At 42.9% G+C, this 19,701-nt stretch overlaps 1 protein-coding gene across 1 annotated transcript; it reads right to left on the bottom strand.

The window, feature by feature from the left end:
* On the bottom strand, positions 1 to 13,640 carry CNBD2 (cyclic nucleotide binding domain containing 2; the record flags this gene model as incomplete). Its single annotated transcript, XM_084643186.1, has 9 exons — positions 1 to 897; positions 1,108 to 1,271; positions 2,306 to 2,468; positions 4,063 to 4,264; positions 5,720 to 5,834; positions 9,498 to 9,636; positions 10,366 to 10,517; positions 10,879 to 11,035; positions 13,465 to 13,640. The coding sequence occupies 9 exons, from the start codon at positions 13,638 to 13,640 to the stop codon at positions 552 to 554; spliced, it is 1,614 nt and encodes a 537-aa protein (XP_084499312.1). The 3' UTR covers positions 1 to 551.
* Between the last annotated feature and the right edge of the window lie 6,061 nt (positions 13,641 to 19,701).

The following is a 19,701-nucleotide window of genomic DNA, read 5'->3' as shown; positions in this document are numbered from 1 at the left end:
TGTTGAAAAACATGTAAAACTGCGTGAAACACATTTCAACAGTCTAAACTTTAAGCCATATTATCAACCTCCCAAGCATACTGAAGCACAACAAAAACTACAGCAGCAGCCAATGAGCACTTTAAACTTCACATGGCTTCCTGATCAACTGAACTCAGAGAGGTGTTAAAATCTTTGTTCAATTTCTATTTGTATTAAATATGTTGTTTAGAATGTGAAGGTATCGTAGGATCAAATATAAATAACAGAAAATCTTAACCTTATATAAAAATATCCATCTTGCAGAGAAAAACAAAATGGTGAAAACAGGTTTCCTACTCAAAGCGAATAGAAATGCAGATTACCACAATGAAAAATAAGTTTACTTCAGCGTTCACAGCAGAAATCCGGGCAGGAACATTTAATTGTTACTTAGAAATTGGGGAAAATTACTTTTATTTAAAATTCACGTATTTTTGTAACATTCAACTAAAAAATTCGCGGTTTCACTTTTTGGCTTCTCAAGCTGCATCTGTGCTGTTAAACCTGCCGGCCTAATTTCCTCAAACTCACTAAAACAATCCTTTCAAAGTAGGCCGTGGTACAGCAATGCCATGAATCAATCTTAGCTCAATATTTGGCAGGCCCTCCGAATCCTTTCCCTGTCTTATGTGGACAGGGACATATCTGCGCTGTAGCCCTTGAATGCCTGTTGGAAGATGATGGTGGGTAGTGGTCAGGTCTAGAATACCTGCTTGATTCACACTCCAGGAGTTATAAATATCTTTCTTCGGCTTCACATGCTGAGAACTTGCCGCCATCATCATGAGTTTTCGCTCCAGGAAAAGATTCATCAGATCTTTCTTGAATATTTTCCAGTGGTTCTGTTCCAGAAAGCTTTGACACAGCTCATCATCACTGAAAAGGATAAAAGACACTTGGTGAAAGCCTGGCTCCATTTCAATCAGTGATAAAACTCCCATTGATTTCATTAGAGCCAAAATTTCACCCTTGAATTCTAATTAAGTGAGAATGAGTTTGGGTAAATGACAGCCAACAAGCTTTTATATTTTGTTGAGCACTAGTTCATGGGTACTGTCTCTCCCCAGACGCATTAATTTCACTTACCTGGGATATTTCGGCTGTAATTTGTGTAATTTCATTATTGTTGTATGATCTGCTAATTCCTCAAACTTCTCCTTTTTCAACCGAATGATCTGAGCTCCCTGACTGACCAAAACCATGCTCCGATTATCTTGCTTATCTTCAGGTAGAAGATGCTGGCTTATCCCCTGAGGGGTAAATAAAACAATAGAAAGCTATCTGCACATCACCATGTACTCTGGATTGGTGTACTGGTACAAATATATCTGAATATTGCTCTTGTTTATGTTGAGTCGTGCAGAATTTGACAGTAAACTTTAAAAAAAAAATCATTTAGGAAGTAGTTTGAGAATTTGTCATTTTGGAAATTCTTTATAGCTATTAGTGACATTTTCTAGATTTTGAAGAAGATTTTGCTACTGTATAAACATTGTATAGAGGAGTCACCCAAGCAAGCGTAGAAAGGTCTCAATTACCGCATCCCTACACCAACCTGGACACCAGAGGAAATTCATCTTGAGGAAGGGCAATTGGTGCTATCACTGGCTGCTTTCCCTCATGGTTTTTGTCAGGGGGGAAGCAGATATAAGTTTCTGTTTGGACTCCATAGAATCTCCATCAGCAGAGAATTTTTAGGGGATAACCAAGGCAAGCAAAGATCACAGAGTCCAAGTATGTCTCCTCCCTGGCTACTTTAATAAGTGGAACACAACAGCCCAGAGTTTGTGGATATGCAGAAACTTTCCTCCATGAGGTCATCTGGCATCATCCCTCACTCTGCACTAGCAGTATGAAGTAATATGACAACACTTACCGTATGTCAGCTCTTATGTAAGGTAATAACCCCATAGACTTGAGTTAACAGGAAATAGCTTCTACGGCAGCCAGCCTTGGAAATGTTGAGGGTTTTCTGTGATCCACAGACTTGGAGAGTACATATGATTCTTTGGGGCAATCTGTTCCCTTCAGCAGGGGTAGAATTTCTCAAAGCATTCCACGTCATCTCCTCCACAAAGAAGTCCTCTACTACAGGACTGATTACTAAATATATGGACCGTGGGACACAAAGAGCTGATTTGCACAAGTTCTCTACTTCATAACATTTGGAGGAACAGGAATGTGTAGCTTTTCAGGGTTTGTGTGACTGTGAGGTGGGAAGAATTTTTGCTACTAGATAAGACACAAACTTATAACAGCAGCTTGCCCTTCTGGATGTACTCACCAGGAGTTCCCCTTTATGCACTTCATCGACCCTAGTATAAATTGCTGTGGCAACAGCAGTGGGTATTTCTCCATATGGTGTGAGAACAGTTAGTTTCTTCCGGAACAACCCTGATATTTCTTTCTGAACGACTTCTTTCTCATCATCACTGAAGTCATCATATCTACAAAAATGTTAACTTATTTTGAACCATCCTTTACAGGTATTTATTGTGACACTACCTCAAGCAAGGCAATTGTTTTTCACATCTAACAAACCAACATGAATAGAATTTAAACAACTTTGTCATTTAATACATTCAAATATATTAGCCTCTTTTCTGTCCTCATTCTCTTTGATTTCTCTGCTACCTTTGACACAGATGAGTTCCTCCTCCTTCATAACCTCTTCTTCTAAGGTGACTCTAGCTCAGTACATTCTTGCTTTTCTTCTTACCCTTATAACTATCCCTGGAGAAACTTTTTGGAGGCCCCACCCCCTTCCTCCCTTTCCCTGTTTGAGTCCCCAAGTGCCCTGCACTCCCTCTTCTCATTGTAGACCAGTGGTGGGCAACCTGCAGCCCGGGGGCCGCACACAGCCCATCAGGGTAATCCGCTGGCAGGCCGCCAGACAGTCTGTTTACATTTGCACGGCCTCCCGCAGCTCCCAGTGGCCATGGCTCGCCATTCCCAGCCAATGGGAGCAGCGGGAAGTGGCACGGGCCACAGGGGTATGCTGGCTGCCGCTTACCCCAGCTCCCATTGGCCGAGAACAGCAAACCGTGACCACTAGGAGCTGTGGGCAGCCATGCAAATGTAAACAAACTGTCTGGCGGCCCACCAGCGGATTACCCTGATGGCTGCAGGTTGTTCTAGACTCTCTCCATGGGTGACCTCATTCACTCACATAGCTTTAACTGCTACCTCTGTGCTGACGACACCCTAATCTATCTCTCTATCCCCAACTTTCTTCCTTCAGCGCCATCAGTGATCTCCACCTGTCTATCTCCTGGATGTCTCACCACCACATTCAACATGTATGAAAAGAAACTACGGTAATTATTTCCTTTTCTCTGCATAACTTGTTCACATATATGTCTCAAACTCTAAGTTTTTTGTACCAGTCTTCTTACAATGAAACACACTGTAGTCATGATATAATAAGGAGGTGATTTTTTTCTTTGTAAAAGCTGTTCTGTGCTTGCAACATTGGGCCTGATTTTCATCTCATTTTACATCAAAGTAATTTCATTCACTTCAGTGGAATTGCTGCTATTTGCACCACCATAAGCAGAACTGATCGAAAAATTAAAATCTATGTTTGTGATAAATTTTGAAGTTCTCATTTTGAAGCGTTCAGAATTGAATCATCCTTCTTTTTTTAATTTCTCAAATTCCCCCCAATATTTTTATCATAAAAACATTGATATTTTTGTTGCAGTAAATAAAAAAATTGTAATAATTTTGATAATGTTTTAGATTAACATTTCCAAAGTTTAAAAAGCACAAAAAATGCATAAATCAAGAAAAAAAAATTGACAAATTTTTCACACACAAAAAAATCGCTTTCAAAAAATCGCTTTTTTCCCCCAAAGAAACTTTTCATTCAAGCACCTTTAGCCAGCTCTAACCATTAGTGAGATGAGAAGTGGGTCTCAGAAATACTTTGGGAAGTATAACTTTATTTATTTCAAGTCCTGGTGTAGAAACCAAGCCTGGGACTTCTACTCTTATTGCTCCGGATCAGTAATCTATGGAGGGACCCGTAACTCATCCTACCTTCTACTGTCACCTCTGTCCTCTTTCTCCAGCTTTGTGTGTGCATTTTTATATTTCCTATTTAAAGCCAGGTATTGCCTTTCGAAATTTTCATCCTTCTGAGGATTTAAAGGTGGGACATACATCGATTTCAGATTACTCAGATCCTGCACAGGAAAGGACTTCCACATAAAATTATTGAATCTTTTTCTGCCTGTGATGTCTGCAAAGAAAGTAAATGAAAGTTAGTCAAAGCTAAATTATTTAATTCTGAGGTGATCCACCAGCATGGGTCCTTATACCTGCATGGAGTTCTGCTGAAGTTAATAGGACAGGGGTGACCAACCTGAGCCTGAGAAGGAGCCAAAATTTACGAATGTACATTGCCATAGAGCCACAGTAATACGTCAGCAGCCCCGCATCAGCTCCTCCACCCCCGCTCCCAGCGCCTCCCACCCACTGGCAGCCCCACTGATCAGCACCTCCCCCTCCCTCTCCACACCTCTCGATCAGCTCTTTCGTGGCGGCGTGCAGGAGACTCAGAGGGGGAGGGGGAGGAGCGAGGGCATAGGAGGCTCAGGGGAGGGGGCAAGAAGGGGTGGAGCGGGGGCAGGGCCTGTGGCAGAGCCAGGGGTGGAGCAGTGAGCCCCTCCCAGCACATTGGGAAGTTGGCATCTGTAGCTCCAGCCCCAGAGTCGGTCCCCATACAAGGAGCCGCATATTAACCTCTGAAGAGCCGCCTGTAGCTCTGGAGCCACAGGTTGGCCACCCCTGTAATAGGACATGGTGTGGGCACAACTGTCTTTGCAGGATTGAGACCTTGCATGCCATTTAATTATGAAATGGTGATAAGATCCTGCTCACCAGTGGAGCTCCAGGACTAGAGGCCAATGAAACCGGGGTGAATTGTCAACTTCCCAGCAAAGGCACCAGTGTGATTTTTAAAAAAATCTCTTTCCTAATAGAAATAAGATTTTCAAGACTGGGAGTTGAGAAAACAAGGCTTTGACCAATTGTATTGTGTGCCTTGGAGGCATGTGCAACCACAGGCGCTGGCTTCCTCATTTCCCCGGGGGTGCTCAATCCCTGTCCTGACCCAGACCCTGCCCCCACTCCACTCCTTCCCCCAAAGCCCCATCCCCACCCCTTGCCATCCCCACTCCACCCCTGCCTCTTCCCACCCTGTTCCACCCACTCCCCCAAGCATGCCCTGCCCTTGCTCTCCCCTCACCCAACGAGGCTTCTTGCATACTGCTGAACAGCTGATTGCGGTAGGTGGCAGGCGGTGGGAGGAGCTGATCGGTGGGGCCACCAGCGGGCGGGAGGGCTGAGAGGGAGGGGGAGAAACTGATCTGCGAGGCTGCTGAGCACCCACTATTTTTTCCCCATGGGTCCTCCGGCGCCTATGTCTGTAACCCTGAAAAGCATAGGGTTAGGGCAACGTTCTGTTTTGTGAGTATCTGTGACTCCCCCTTCTCTCTCTCCCACTGCTGAGTTCTAACTTGGCCTAGGAAGTCAGACTAGAATGATGGTCCCTTCTGTCTTTAAAATCTATGAAGTTATAACAAAAAATACAGATAAGAATAACACAAAGTTACGAGTCACTAACAACTATGCTATAGGCTGGTAACGCTGAAGTTTTCCAAATTATGTATGTCTGGAAATCACTGTAACATACCAGTCTCCATAGAGTAATAAGGACTGAGTTTGGGAAAATCCATTTGCTGACTGATCCACTTGTGATAGGATGGGCAAGTGGTGAGATCAACCAGACGTAAAACTTCACATTTTCCCTAATAAAACAGATGAGGAGAATAAAGTTAATACTGCAGCACTGCCTCTGACTTCCTAATGCCTTGATTTCCCCACTTGTAAAATGCAGATGATATCTACCTTCTACAGCACTTCAATCTATGGGCGAAAAATACTAAGAGTTAGGTATTATTATATTAGCCATGGACTACCATTCAGTAATAATACTTAACACTTGTGGAACTTTAGGTCTTCAAAGGGCTGTGCAAATTGTTTATAAAATCCTTGCAATACCTCCTCGGTAGGTAGAGAAATAAGCATTATTTTCATTTTACAAATAGAGAAACTGAGACACAGGAAAGCTATGTGGCCTTGGAAAAGTTACCTATTAATTCACTGACAGTGCCAGGATAAGAACTTAGTTCCCAGCCCACACTGAGGCCTTGTCTACACTACAGGGGGAGATCAATCTAAGTTATGCAACTTCAGCTACATGAATAACGTAGCTGAAGTTGACATACTTAGATCTATTTACCGTGGGGTCCACACTACGCAATGTCGACCGGAGACGCTCTCCCATCAACTCTCCTTGTGCTTCTCGTTCAGGTGGAGTACAGGAGTCAATAGGAGAGTGATCTGCGGTCGATTTAGCAGGTCTTCACTTGACCCACTAAATCAACCGCCGAAGCATCAATCACCACACATCGAACCCCTGGTAAGTGTAGACAAGGCCTCAGTCCATCAGATAACAATGCCTCTCAGAAGTATTCAATAATCCCATCTCTAGAGAGGTGTCTTTTTCCTACACAAATTATTGTACTGTCCATACTGTAAATTATCTCGGATATAGCAAACAAATAATCTCTAAGCAAATTAGGAACCATTCCTGCAACCTCTTAATCAAACGAGCAGTTCCACTGAGGACAGCAGAACTACTTGTGTAAGCAGAGAACACTCACTGTCAGAAGGTTCTTACTACTGGGAATCTTTCCATCTACTTCAATGGGCTTTAAATAAGACCTTTATAATATAGCTGTTCAGCAGTAATCCATTGAATTAGGGCTATCAGGGCTTTGGGACCTGGAATATCCTTCCAAATTATTTTTGTATAATTGTTTGTTGCGAAGTGACAATATATTTACACTGAAAATAAAACAATCATTCAAACCACACCATATCAAAATGGTTATTGCATATAAATGCGAAAAATACACCAATTATTGTCTTTTATTCTGGATTTGAGCACAGTGATTGAGCAAAACATCCACCACTATATCGTTTTGTTCTGCACAATTTTATTGGCATCTTTAAGTTGGTGTTATCAAGCTGCTGTGCCATTGTTATTAAATATTTCAGAGAGTCCAAAAGTATGCTAGGTACCACTCAGGAACAAGTGAAAAACAACCCTTGCCCCCAGCAATCTTATAATGTATATTCAGACATGACTCAATAAATGAGGATCAAAAAGTGACAAAAAGGAAGAAGAGGTAACTAGGAAAAAATAAGGGTTATAATAAATGGATGACATTGCAATTCAGTATCTCCATGGATTTTAAACTCACTTTCCATAGGCAACTTGGCAGAAATTATTTGAATTTCATTAAAATTCCATTACTATATATATATAGTTTCATATGTAGTACTATCTGTGTACAAAGCCAGTGTAACCCATCAGGAAATATGGATGATCATTGCAGTATTACACCTGAAAATTTGCAGGGTACTTTCTGCATGACTGTAAGTAATTTCAGTACCTGTTCCCTTAAGAAACTATGGTGTCCTCCCTTTAAATTAAATTTGTTTCTGTCTGCCTACCTATCTCAGGCATTTCTTTTTCAGCCAATTTTCTGGTACCAAGGTAATGACATCTATATTTACTCCTGGGGGAATTCTGCACCACTGTGCATGAGCAGAATTCACATCCCCTGCAGATTTTTCTTCTCTCCAAAAACAAACAAACAAAAAAAATTCTGCTGGAGAGGTGCTTCAATTACACCTTTTGCCCACCAGGAGCTGCTGTGGCACAAGAATAGAAGGCAGACAGCTCAGCTAGTCACAGATATATATGGTATATGGGGTAGGGACAGATAGAGCCAGGTACATGGGACTGCTGGGGTGGGGGTGGGAGGTCACATAGACTAGGGTTCAGAAGGGCTAGTGGGGGGAACAGACTGGAGCGGGGCCTGAACGGGAGTGGGGTTGCTGGGCCATATGGGGATTGGGGATGGCTGAGTGGGGGTGCAGGGATATGGGGACTCGGGAGGGGTGGGCTGAGTGGGAGTGCAGGGCCACATGGGGGCAGGAGGTGGCTAAGTGAAGGTGCAGGGACACATGGGCAGCTGTGTCTGACTGACTGGGAGAGGCTGGAGTCAGCCAGGGTCTGCATGGGGGAAACGCCACAACTCTCTAACAATCCCCCCCACAATGCCTCCCCCCCAAAACAAACAAACCCTGTTCCATACTTCTCCCCCACACACCCAACAATCCTCCACGTTCACTCCTAGGCTCCTTACCAGCAATTAATTCCCTCTCCCTCAGCTCCTCCATTACCCTGACTCCCACAAGCCTTTGCACTGCTTCTGAGGCGTGTGGGAAATACGGTTCTGGGTTTGAATTATTGTAATTAATATAATTATTGTAATTAATAATATAATTAATTGAATTATAGTAATGAATTATTACTCAAAGTTCTGCATTAATATGCCTAGTAAGGAATCTATTTGTCAAAAAACATTTCCTGAATCTTTTTTGTTGTTTGTATTGTTACAGACGTACTTGCTGACAGGTATTTTGAAATAAATTACCAAAATAATTGAAACTGGCATGATTATATTGTGTTATTAATGAAAAATAAAATATGCAGAATTTTAAAATATTGTTCACAGAATTTTTAATTTTTGGTGCAGAACTCCCCCAAGAGTATATTCTAGTGCAAACAAGTGCTCCCATTGAGGCAAGAGAAATGTTCCTTCACTTTGGAATGGATTCAAGAACAGGGACAGGTACAGCATTCATGGCAATATAGTTTTCTTTCCCTCCTAGCATGTTTTGTTAACTACCATTAATAAATATTTGTTTAGCACTGAAAATGAACTAGGTGCTTTACAAAACTTACAGGAGATTTAGGGTATATTTATACTGCAGTTAGACACCCACAGCTGGCCCGTGCCAGCTGACATGGGCTTGAGTTAAGGGGCTGTTTAATTGCAGTGTAGATGTTTGGGATGCAGCCTGAGCTCAAGGACCCTCGCACCTTACAGGGTCTTAGAGCCTGGGCATCTAGCCTGAGCCCAAACATCTACACTGCAATTAAACAGATCCTTCGCCCAAGCCCTGTAAAGCCAACTCAGCTGGCACGGGCTAGTGGTGGGATTTTAATTGCAGTGTAGACATACCCTACTTCCTTCTGTGAAGAGTTTGTGGTTGACAGGTCAGATTCTGAGAGCCTTATTCACGTTGAGTAGTAACTTACTCTGCACAAAATCAGTATGATTACTAGTGGAGTAAGGTACCACACAGTGTGAGCAAAGGTATCAGAATCCGGCCCTACATAAAGACTTGACACCATTAGCAGAAAAAAAAAAATCACCAAGGGGATGTATCTGGAGAAGTGCTTCATTCCCCACTTTCACCTGTAATGGCTGCTGGTCACTGTTTTAGTCTGCTGGCCCAAGATGAACAGTATTGGGATGGATGGATCATACCTGAGTAATGAATATTATGCTGGCTGACTCCGGGATGTCCCGGACTATCACTTGTCCATAGTGAAATTTCTCTGCTTTGCAGTAACTAGCAATTTTCTCTACTGAGTAATCAGGCCACGTTGCAAAGAGATCTAGACCTCTGAAAAGGAAATAATGCAGACATCTTTTCATATGACCACTTAATTCCAACTAGAGGACTCAAGGAAAAACTTATTTCACTGAGGAAAATGTGATCTTTTTAGTGTTCCAACTAATGGGAAGGAGGTGCTTTTTCTGGCTTAGGTCCTGATTCTGTAAGTTACACAATGCAGGCAGACCCCTGCGCATCCTAGAGCCCCAGTAACCATGGAACCCCAGTAACGTGCCTTAGATTGTTCTAAGAGTGTTTATAGCATGGATATAAAAAGCAGAATAATATTTTTGAAAGGAATAAAAGCACAAACATCCTTATGTTCATGAACTTCAGCAGACTTTAGTGCTCTATGCATTCATTACAATGCAAACATGGTTTTCCCCTTCCCATTTCTTTCAAGGTATAATGAAAACTGTACACATCACAATATTCCTTCAGTACAACTGTATATAAGACTCTGTACTACATGAGATCAAGCTGTAGAACTGTAACAGTCACAAAGAAACAGCATCCATTAACCCACGTCCCTCTGGAATGACTGCTACTTCATTTCCAGTAACATAATCAGTGAAGGCAGTAAAATCTTGCATAGAATAGAGGTTACTATACTACACTGTTTGGGCACTTTTTAGTAGAATTAGAATAGCTCATACTGTACTTGAATAGCCAAACAATTCAGCAAGTAAAAATGAAGTGGCAGAGGCAGGAGGGAGTGATCTCACTGGAAGAAATTACTTGAAGAAGCTGAAACGATACTGAAATTCTTTCTGAAGCTCCTCATCTAATTTATTAGCAAAAAAGTCCTCTTTATCCACTACCAATAGTTCTGTTTCCTCCATACAGACAACTGTTGCAATTCTCCGCCTGTCCTTTAAAAGAGCAACTTCCTATATACAGAGAAAAAGGAAAAACTGAGTTACGGCTGGGAGTTCATCCTCCAACTTTATATGCCAAATATTGACCTTATTGGGAGACATTATATAGTCATCTAACCTAGTACGCTGTCACCAACAATAGCCAATACCAGATTCTTCAGGGGAAACCCTGTAAAAGGTGGTCATGGGATAACCTGCTCCCAGGGAAAGTTTCCTCCTAGCCCCCAATAGTTAGCTTAGCATAAGTGCTGAAGCATGAGGGTTTATCTTCCTTCCTTCCAAAACTCATGATTATTTATTTTACTGTTTAGTAAGCATACAGCTCCCCTTCGATCCTAAGACTAACAGAAGTTTTACTATAAACACCACTCACCCCAAATCCAGCACCTTTGCGAAGCAAAGTTGGATCTGGGTCAGTAAAGGCACTGCTCCCATCCTCATCTTCAGTAATGGCAACAGTACCAAAGTAGATGAAGTAGAAACTGTTGCCACAGTGCCCCTTCTTTATGATGACTCTCCTGCGTCCAAACCTAGAACACAGGAACACCGATTCTATTCCCACCTAGCAGAAAAACAGGCCTGTACTGGGACTTCTGCTGGTCAGACTCCCTCCCCACCATTGCTAATCTTTTAGGGAGTTTGGATCCACTTGGCAGCTAGGGTCTCTCTCCGTAATGAGCTGGAATGAACTGGAACCTCCAGAACTGTAGGGAACTTCAGATGAGAACTCCAGAGCGCTCTATTTTCTAACTTAGAGTGATTTTATCTGGCAGATACCTGCTGACGTCTGTTTTATTTATATAAGATACAAGCAGTCAGGAACATGTGTGCTTGAACTGGTCAAAGAACATTCTTGGTATTTGCCTCTGCAACTTGAGTTCAATTCCTGTTCCCTGTCAATCACTTCTCAGGGCCAGCCTTGCGGAAGAGTTGTGCCCACCTTCTAGGAAGGAGTACCTCAGCTTACTCTACAGTAATAACCGTCAGTGAAGAAGCTGCAAAAATAGTCCAATCGAGACCTCCACTGGGGAGAAGGCTAGTGGCTGAGATGTCAAGCCCTGTAGAGGAGCTGATATTCAAGTGGGAAAAGTGAAGGGATTTCTAGAATTATGAGTGAAGTGGAGCCCAACCCCTTCCACAGCCCTCATAGAAACATATAATTAAATATTTTATAATGCAGTCAAGCAATGAAATAAAACCACCATAATGTATTGAACTATGTGGCACACTGTGAGGGAACTCATCACTTAACAATAAAACCGTGATTACTCTATGGAAGAATTCACTATATAGAGGAAACTTCTCTGTTCTTCCAGAAAGGAGAAAAGAGTGGTGGCCAAAAGAGGGAGAAACAGAAAATGAAACTAGAGGTGAAGAATATTAGACTGATATTTTCTAAAGGCACTGAAGTGAGATGCAGGAGTCACTGGGGCAAATTTGATGGTCTGTGTTATGCTGGAGGACAGAGTAGATGATCATAACGGTCCCTTCTGGCCTTAAATTCCATGAAATCTGTAACACCATCAAAACACTATAAACACTCAACATCATCATCCAGGAATAAAACATGTGGAGCCCCACTGCACAGATCAGCACTTTTGCGATGAAGGCAGACCCGGCTCCAAAGCCCTATCTAGCTAGGGGGATGGTCAGGAAGAAGACAATGGCTTTCTCTACTCCCATAGAGCCCTGGCTGGCCTGAGAACTGGCCCCTTATTCCTGCGGTCAACTGTCCTCCAACTGGAGGGGGATGCCACCCAAGAAGGAACAGTGTGAGCTGCAGGAGAGGGCACATGCTGCACTGCAGGAATCCAGGAAGCCCAAAGGGAGCTTAAGCTCAGGATTAGGCACAAGGAGCAGCCTGAGTGCATGATCCCTATGAGCCCGCACCCACACATAAGAATCAGCCACTGCCCAATGGGAAGAGGGTGCCTTAATCTAGGACTGAGGATGAAGGGGTCATTGAGAATCTTTGTGACTGATGCAGAGTTCCTTTTAGGTCTCTTGGACCTATGATATATTCCCACGGACTAACGGCTTTTCACAATGACTCTGGGGCTTTCTGCATGCTACTAAAGGGATAGATCTGTGCATTGGAGTGATTCCTCGGTGAATTCCTGCCTCCTCAAAGTCTGGAAAAACCTAACAGAGACTGGAGCCTCCACCACAAATACACACCAAGGGCCAAATTCAGAGGTAGGTGTGCACAGGAGGAGAGGCAGGCAAGCAGGGCTCAAGAGTCACACCCACTCAAAGGTGGCGTCCCACATGGAGTTCACATGTGGCTCCAGAGCCATGGGGAATGATTTCCAACATGAGGGTCATGGGACACAGTTAACACATTTTAGTGTGTGCATTCCTTGACCTTGACACCCCATGCTTTGTGGAGATCACAGTCTCCTACTCCTGGTAGGAATAAATTCAGGTTGGAGGGGAGTTCTACGTGGGAACACCATTAATGCTGCTTTTGTTATTGCAGCATTAATGTACCCCCTTTAATACCATACGTGTGAACAGAGTCTGAATGCAACCCTCTAAGAGAAAGGCAAGAAGTGGGAGACAGATAACATTTAAACCTGAAAAGCTTCTAACATGACATTTTTGATTGAAATCTCAAAGCTCCCTAGGGGATTTGGATGCCCAATTCCTACTAATATTTATGAGAATTGAATGTCCAAATTCTTTGATAAGTGTAGAAAAGTCTCACTCTAGAGTGTAAGAGACAGATCAGTATGTCACCGACTACACAGAGGAAATTAGATAAAGACAGCAAAAACATGAAGTCATCCTTCAGGCTAATGTACATTCAATAGACACACCATAGACTGAAAATAAATGGAGAGTTATCCATGTAATTGTTCTAATTTGGGGCTAAAAAGTGTCATTTGGAAGCTTGAAATATGTACAATTCTAAAAACAGCTTTAAAGAAACATTACACCTCTTCACAAGAACATTTACCGTTCAAAGCGAATCACTTTAGCCAGAAGCAACTGCAGATTCAGGCTATATTTTCGGTAGCTTTCCACAAACTGCAACCAGCTTCGTAACAGCTTTATTTCCTTCTCAGTTCTCCATTCTGGTTTCTTCTTGGTTATCTGGATTGCCTTGAGAGGAAAGTGATCCTGGCAAAACATCACACACTCATTAAACTAAGGAGTCTCAAATGAAAAAACAAACAAACAAAACAAAAAAAACTCCAAAACAAAAAGAACCTGCACTCCAGAAGACTAAACAGCATCATCTTCCAGAGATGTAATAGAACTAATCCCAAATTGTCTGTTTTCCATTTCACTTGAAACTCAGCCATCAGTGTCCAGAAACCAATTTATGTGGTCCAATGCAAAGCCCAAGCACAGACAAGGAAAACAACTGTTAACAGTGGTTGAGCTATCCCTGCCCGCACAATATTTTCTGAAGAATATTTCTGATTAAATTGCTTGTGTTTATGTCACACTCTTAAATTCTATGTATCTGTAAATGTTGTGAAATGGTTTCTTTGGAAATATTCAGAAGGAATGTCAAATGACAAACAGGGTTTAGTAGATGGACAATTGAAGCGTCCTTGCATAACAGGAGTGAGTTCCCCATTGTGTTTGCTGGAACTCACAAATTCCTGCTCCTCTTGCATGGGGACCCTTAAAATATTTCAGTGTCTTGCCCTGTAGATGAAAGGAGAGCTGGCTGTAAAACAAGACAAAGTGCATTCAGACCTTTCTGATCTTGAACTCATTGTGGTCGAAGGACAGTTTGGTATATTTCTTGTCCTGAATAAAAAAGGGGTGAGGAAGAGGGAGAGGCATTGATTGCATTAGAATTGTCACAGAGATAGTGAAATACACAAACATTTCAGTGACAAGGCAAGCTTCTGTAAAACTATTGTACAAACATATTTTAACTTTAAGTTCACCTCTTCAATAAAAAAAACAACCACACACTAGAAAGGATTTAAAATAAAAGCCCATCAGATTTACTGAGAAAAACAATAGATTTACATTAATATATACATAGCGGGCAATGCAGAAACCAGGAGGAGGCCACTAGTTCCTAGAACTGAGCCTTTTCTGAACTGGCAATTGGTCAGGCTTTGATGTAAATGCTCACAGCAGCCTGGGTAATGGGCACATTTGAACCGAACACAGAGATAAATCATTATAAAAAGGAAGAGGATGATTTTATTCTATGTTGTAAAATCCCTTACTTCTTCCATACCAAAGGCCAGGGATTCCTGGGCAGTCATATCAATGAACTGAAATCCCCTGAACCCCATCAGTCCCTTCCGGAATATCTTGCACACCTTGTTCATGACTACGATATCCAAAGCAAGCCTGTAGAAAGTCTTAAAAGAACAAGCACAGAAAATCATTAAAGTCCAAATTAAAGTATAAGCATTTGTATTTATAATGGGAGGCACCATGGTGTAGGTGATAGACTGGGCGTTCGAAAACCTGGGCTCTGGGCTCTGTCACTGCCCTGTTTTGTAACCGTAGGCAAGTCACTTCACTTCTCTGTGGCTCTGTTTCCCCTCCTCACTCTTTGTCTGTCTTACCCATTTAGATTGCAAACTTTTTGCTCTCTCATTATGTGTGTCCCCAGCCCCTAGTCCCATGGGGCCCTGATCTCAGTTAGAGCCGCCAGAGCTACTGAAATACAAATAATAACCATTACCATTTAATTTAACTAAGGCCTCGTCTGCACGGCTGGTGGCGTGTATGGTACATATAGCTACACACAGCAGTATACAGCCTTTCACTGTGGCAGGGAAAGGCTCCAGAAGCAGAGAGGCAGCAGGACACTACCAGAGTTGTTACTCTACTTGGCTAAGCAGTGCCTCACCTTTACATTGTCATTCATACCCGTGCTAGGGGGACATGCAGCATAAGGACTCTATACGCCGCCCTAAGCATATACAGCCTAAAGAGCAGAGCTACAAATCCAGTTCAATTATACTTTATTGGCAAGAAAAGCTGTACAACTGCTGCCATAGTGTAAACGACACAGACCGCATAGGTACCTTTGGAAAAATGGCTAAAGATTAGATCTGAAGATCTGCTATGCGTATGTTTTTACTCTCCATTGCCTTCATATCTGGTACCTCAAAGTTAAGTGATCACAGTGCAACTAAGAATTTCCTCCTCCTCCAAGCCATGTCATTCTTCATTAGAAAAGGGCTTGGGGAAAGGGAGAAATTTAATTAGCTTAGACTAATGTGCTGTTTAACTGTTACAGAATGGAAGCTGGTGCTCTGTTAGCTGTCAATAAGGCTGGAGAATGGATGCCAAGGGAAAGCAGACATTAATTTTTGATGTGGTTACAGACTTTTGGGGAGAGCAAAAGTGCATTCTATTAACATTACCACTATTATACCAAACAGAAGGGAGAAAATAAGCGTTTAACAGCTTAAGCAGCTATTTAGATGGTGACAGAGTGAGTTCTGCCTTTTTAGACCAGCAGGCAATCACCTCACCCCACTGGGAACAAAATGCCTCCTTAATGGTAACAAAAGAGTCATTCCGAGAAACTAGAGAAACCCCATTAGCCTGACACATGCTGAATGGTTCACAACCATCTTGTAAGCAGAACACTGAAGACACTGTATGGAGGACATTTGAAATATAACAAACATGGCTAAGTAATCTGAATTGTAAACAGTTTAATGAATGCCAACCCATTAAAAAAAATAGACCTTGACTACTGGCTTCCCAAAACACAAATAAGAACATTAGAACGACCATACTGGGTCAGACCAAAGGTCCATCTAGCCCAGTATCCTGTCTTCCGACAGTGGCCAGTGCCAGGTGCTTCAGAAGGAATGAACAGAACAGGTAATTATCAAGTGGTTCATCCCCTGTCGCTCATTCCCAGCTTCTGGCAAACAGAGGCTAGGGACACTATCCTGGCTAATAGCCATTGATGGACCTATCCTCCATGAACTTACCTAGTTCTTTTTTGAACCCTGTTATAGTCTTGGCCTTCACAACAAATAAATCTATCATCTGTGTCTCTACACTGCACTAAATGTAATTGGATTGGAAAGCTGGGCAACCTATACCATAAACCCAAACATCTAGTTAGTTTTTAATATAAAAGGTTAAACTAAAAGCAGCAATGGTTCCTAGATGCAAAGATAGTGAGGGCTCAGGATGGGGAAGGTATTGGATCAGCGGCTTCTCTTTAAATAGAACCAAAACTCTCAACTTGGGAGGGATATCATCCCCCCTGCTTCAGGGCTTAAACTTTCTTTTTGCTATTGGGGTGTTAGGAAGAAACCTTCCCTGGGGGCAGGTTATCCCATAACTGCCTTGTCATAAATATAAAGGGAAGGGTAACCACCTTTCTGTATACAGTACTATAAAATCCCTCCTGGCCAGAGGCACAAAATCCTTTTACCTGTAAAGGGGTAAGAAGCTCAGGTAACCTGGCTGGCACCTGACCAAAAGGACCGATAAGGGAACAAGATACTTTCAAATCTGGGGGGGAGGGAGAGGAAGGCTTTTGTTTTTCTGTTCTGGGTCTGTCTGTTGTGTGTGCTTGCCGGAGAGAGATCAAGAAAGCAAGCAATCCAATTCCATTAGAATTAGTAAATAGTAGCAAGGAAATGCGTTAGTTTACTTTTGTTTTGGCTTGTGATTTTCTCTGTGCTGAGAGGAAGGTATATTCCTGGTTTTCTTTTGTAACTTTAAAGTTTTTGCCCAGAGGGAAATCCTCTGTGTTTTAAATCTGATTGCCCTGTGAGATTAGCTTCCCTTCTAATTTTACAGAGGTTCTTCTTTTACCTTTTTTCTAATAAAGTTCTGTTTCTTTTAAGAGCCAGACTGATTTCTCTATGGTCCTAAGACCCAGGGGTTTGGGTCTGTGATCACTTTGTAACCAATTGGTTAGGATATTATTCTCAAATCTCCCCAGGAAAGGGGGTGTAAGGGCTTGGGGGGATATTTTGGGGGAATAGGAACTCCAAATGGTCCTTTCCCTGATTCTTTGTTAAATCACTTGGTGGTGGCAGCGTACCCTCCAAGGGCAAAGAGTTTGTGCCTTGGGGAAGTTTTACCCTAAGCTGGTAGAAATAAGCTTAGGGGGTCTTTCATGCGGGTCCCCACATCTGTACCCTAGAGTTCAGAGTAGGGAGGGAACCCGGACATGCCTTTTAAACGATTCTTGCACTTTCCTCTGAAGCATCTGGTATAGACCACTGTTGGTGGTAGTATGCCAAATTAGCTGGACCACTGATCTGATCCACTGTGTTCCTAACTCGGCCAGCCCCTATGCTTGCCGAGAGTTCCCACTACAGGGGGAACCCCTCAGCTGTTCCCTTAAGGCAGCTTTCAGTCCCCTTTGCATTGCTGCAGATGAAGATGTAGCCCTAAATGTTAAACGTCTGCTAATCTTTCTTGACAGTTAACATTACTGTTTGTGTTCATCCCTGTCAGGGCCCCTTGGAAAACACATCTCCATTGATTTATTTTAAGTGAATATACTGCCTGAGAAAGGAGCTGGAGGCTAAGTCAGCTATTTTACTCAAAGTAGCAGGAGTAACAGTTTATATTGACAGAAAAAAAGCCGACAGACATTGAGGTTTCTGCAGGGTAAAAGATCATACCTTCATTCGTCTTTGCTGCTTAGTTGTATCCAGCTTACTACCTACAAATAAATAATAAAGCAGCTTGTTTTAAACAGTGCCTTTAACACTCACTAATCAGATCTCAACATGTGCTGCTATAAGAAGATAATTATTTCAGTTTATTCTGGGCTCCAAAAACTTTGTCTAGACTGGGCAAATGAAGTTTCCTTAGCAAAGAGCCTATAAAAGACAGTCAGCTTCCATCACTACATGATAGAGAAATGAACAGATTGCCTGTTGGAGTGAGGGATTTGAAGAGCACGTTCCGTCTGATAATTCCTGAAGAGACTTCAGCCTCTTTCATGGTTTTCTTCAGTGAAACTCAAAAAATAAAAAAATTTAAAAATAACAAAAAAAATTCTACTTATATAGGGGGAGGAGTGCACCATAGTTTATCAGTAGATGGGGAAGTAGGCAGGCAGCTATCACCCAAAGTGTAGTGAAGAGCTGGCACGGTATGAAAGATAAGGGGACAGGGCAGTTTCTCAATCCAGACCACTGGGAGGAACATCAGTTTAATTTATTCTCAGCATGTGCTGGAAGAAAGAAGCAGAGAGTGAAGAGAGCTGCCCGAATCGGACGCAGATCCACACTGCTGCCCTCCCTACCTCCCCCCAACTACAAAAGGTGCTTTGTTGCTGTGATTAAAACCAAGTAGCTCTATGCAAATTAGCTGCCTGCCATTCCCCCTGAACCTGTGCTGGTCCTTGCTGGGGAGTGGGAATCCCTGAGATGGGGGAAAGAACCACAAGTTGAGCAAAAGAACCACCAACCATAAAGGAAGGAGGAAAAAATGAGAGAAAGAAAACACCAGGAAAGAAAATGAACAGAAAAATTGACACACAGAGGCAACTCTACCAGGATCTGGCAAGAGGGGCACCCACCAACTCCTCCCAGTGGACAGGAGCAGACTGGGAACTGGGGTAGGTGGACCTGTGACCGGTGGGCTTGGCACTGGTAAGGGGACAAGCTAAAGGAACAGAGGCCTCCAGGGCTTGGGTGGAGATTGTGTGCATTTGGGATAGGGAAAGCTGAGGCTGTAGGAGGGGAGCGATAGGCTAATAGGAGATATTAGGCCTAGGAAACAAGGCATGGCTTCCTGGTAAACCTAAGGGGAGAAGCCTCTCTTCTGGGTCAGAGGCTTTGAGCAGGGATTTTCTCTCCCCTGCTACAAGATGGGGGTGCCTATCAGGCTACGGCCAGGAGTTTACTTGTCCCTGGTACTGACCGAAACAGGAACAGAGCTTCAGGTCTGTGGGAAGTGAAGAGTGTCTTATCTTGTACATGGTTGCGGCTCCCCAGAGTAGCCTTTGCCTACTACAGCCAGAGATTCCGCAGCCATGTCAGGCCTTTGTGACAGGTTCAGAATCCAGCTACAGAACTGAGGAACCCTATGGAAACACCCCAATGCAGCCCACATCAATACCCTACTGCGGGAAACTCAGCCCCCAGCACCTTCCTCCATATGGAGGCTCCTCCACCACCAGATGGAACACCCCAAGCCCAGCTCCTTCCTCTGCAGGGACCCCAGCCCTCAAACACCTTTCTCCTCATGAACACCGCCCTACACCTATACCCCT

Source organism: Lepidochelys olivacea (genome assembly GCF_965140295.1).
Source record: "Lepidochelys olivacea isolate rLepOli2 genome assembly, chromosome: 11".
Classification (NCBI taxonomy): domain Eukaryota; kingdom Metazoa; phylum Chordata; order Testudines; family Cheloniidae; genus Lepidochelys; species Lepidochelys olivacea.
The sequence above is the reverse complement of the archived record's forward strand: the minus strand, read 5'-3'. Positions and strand labels throughout refer to the sequence as shown.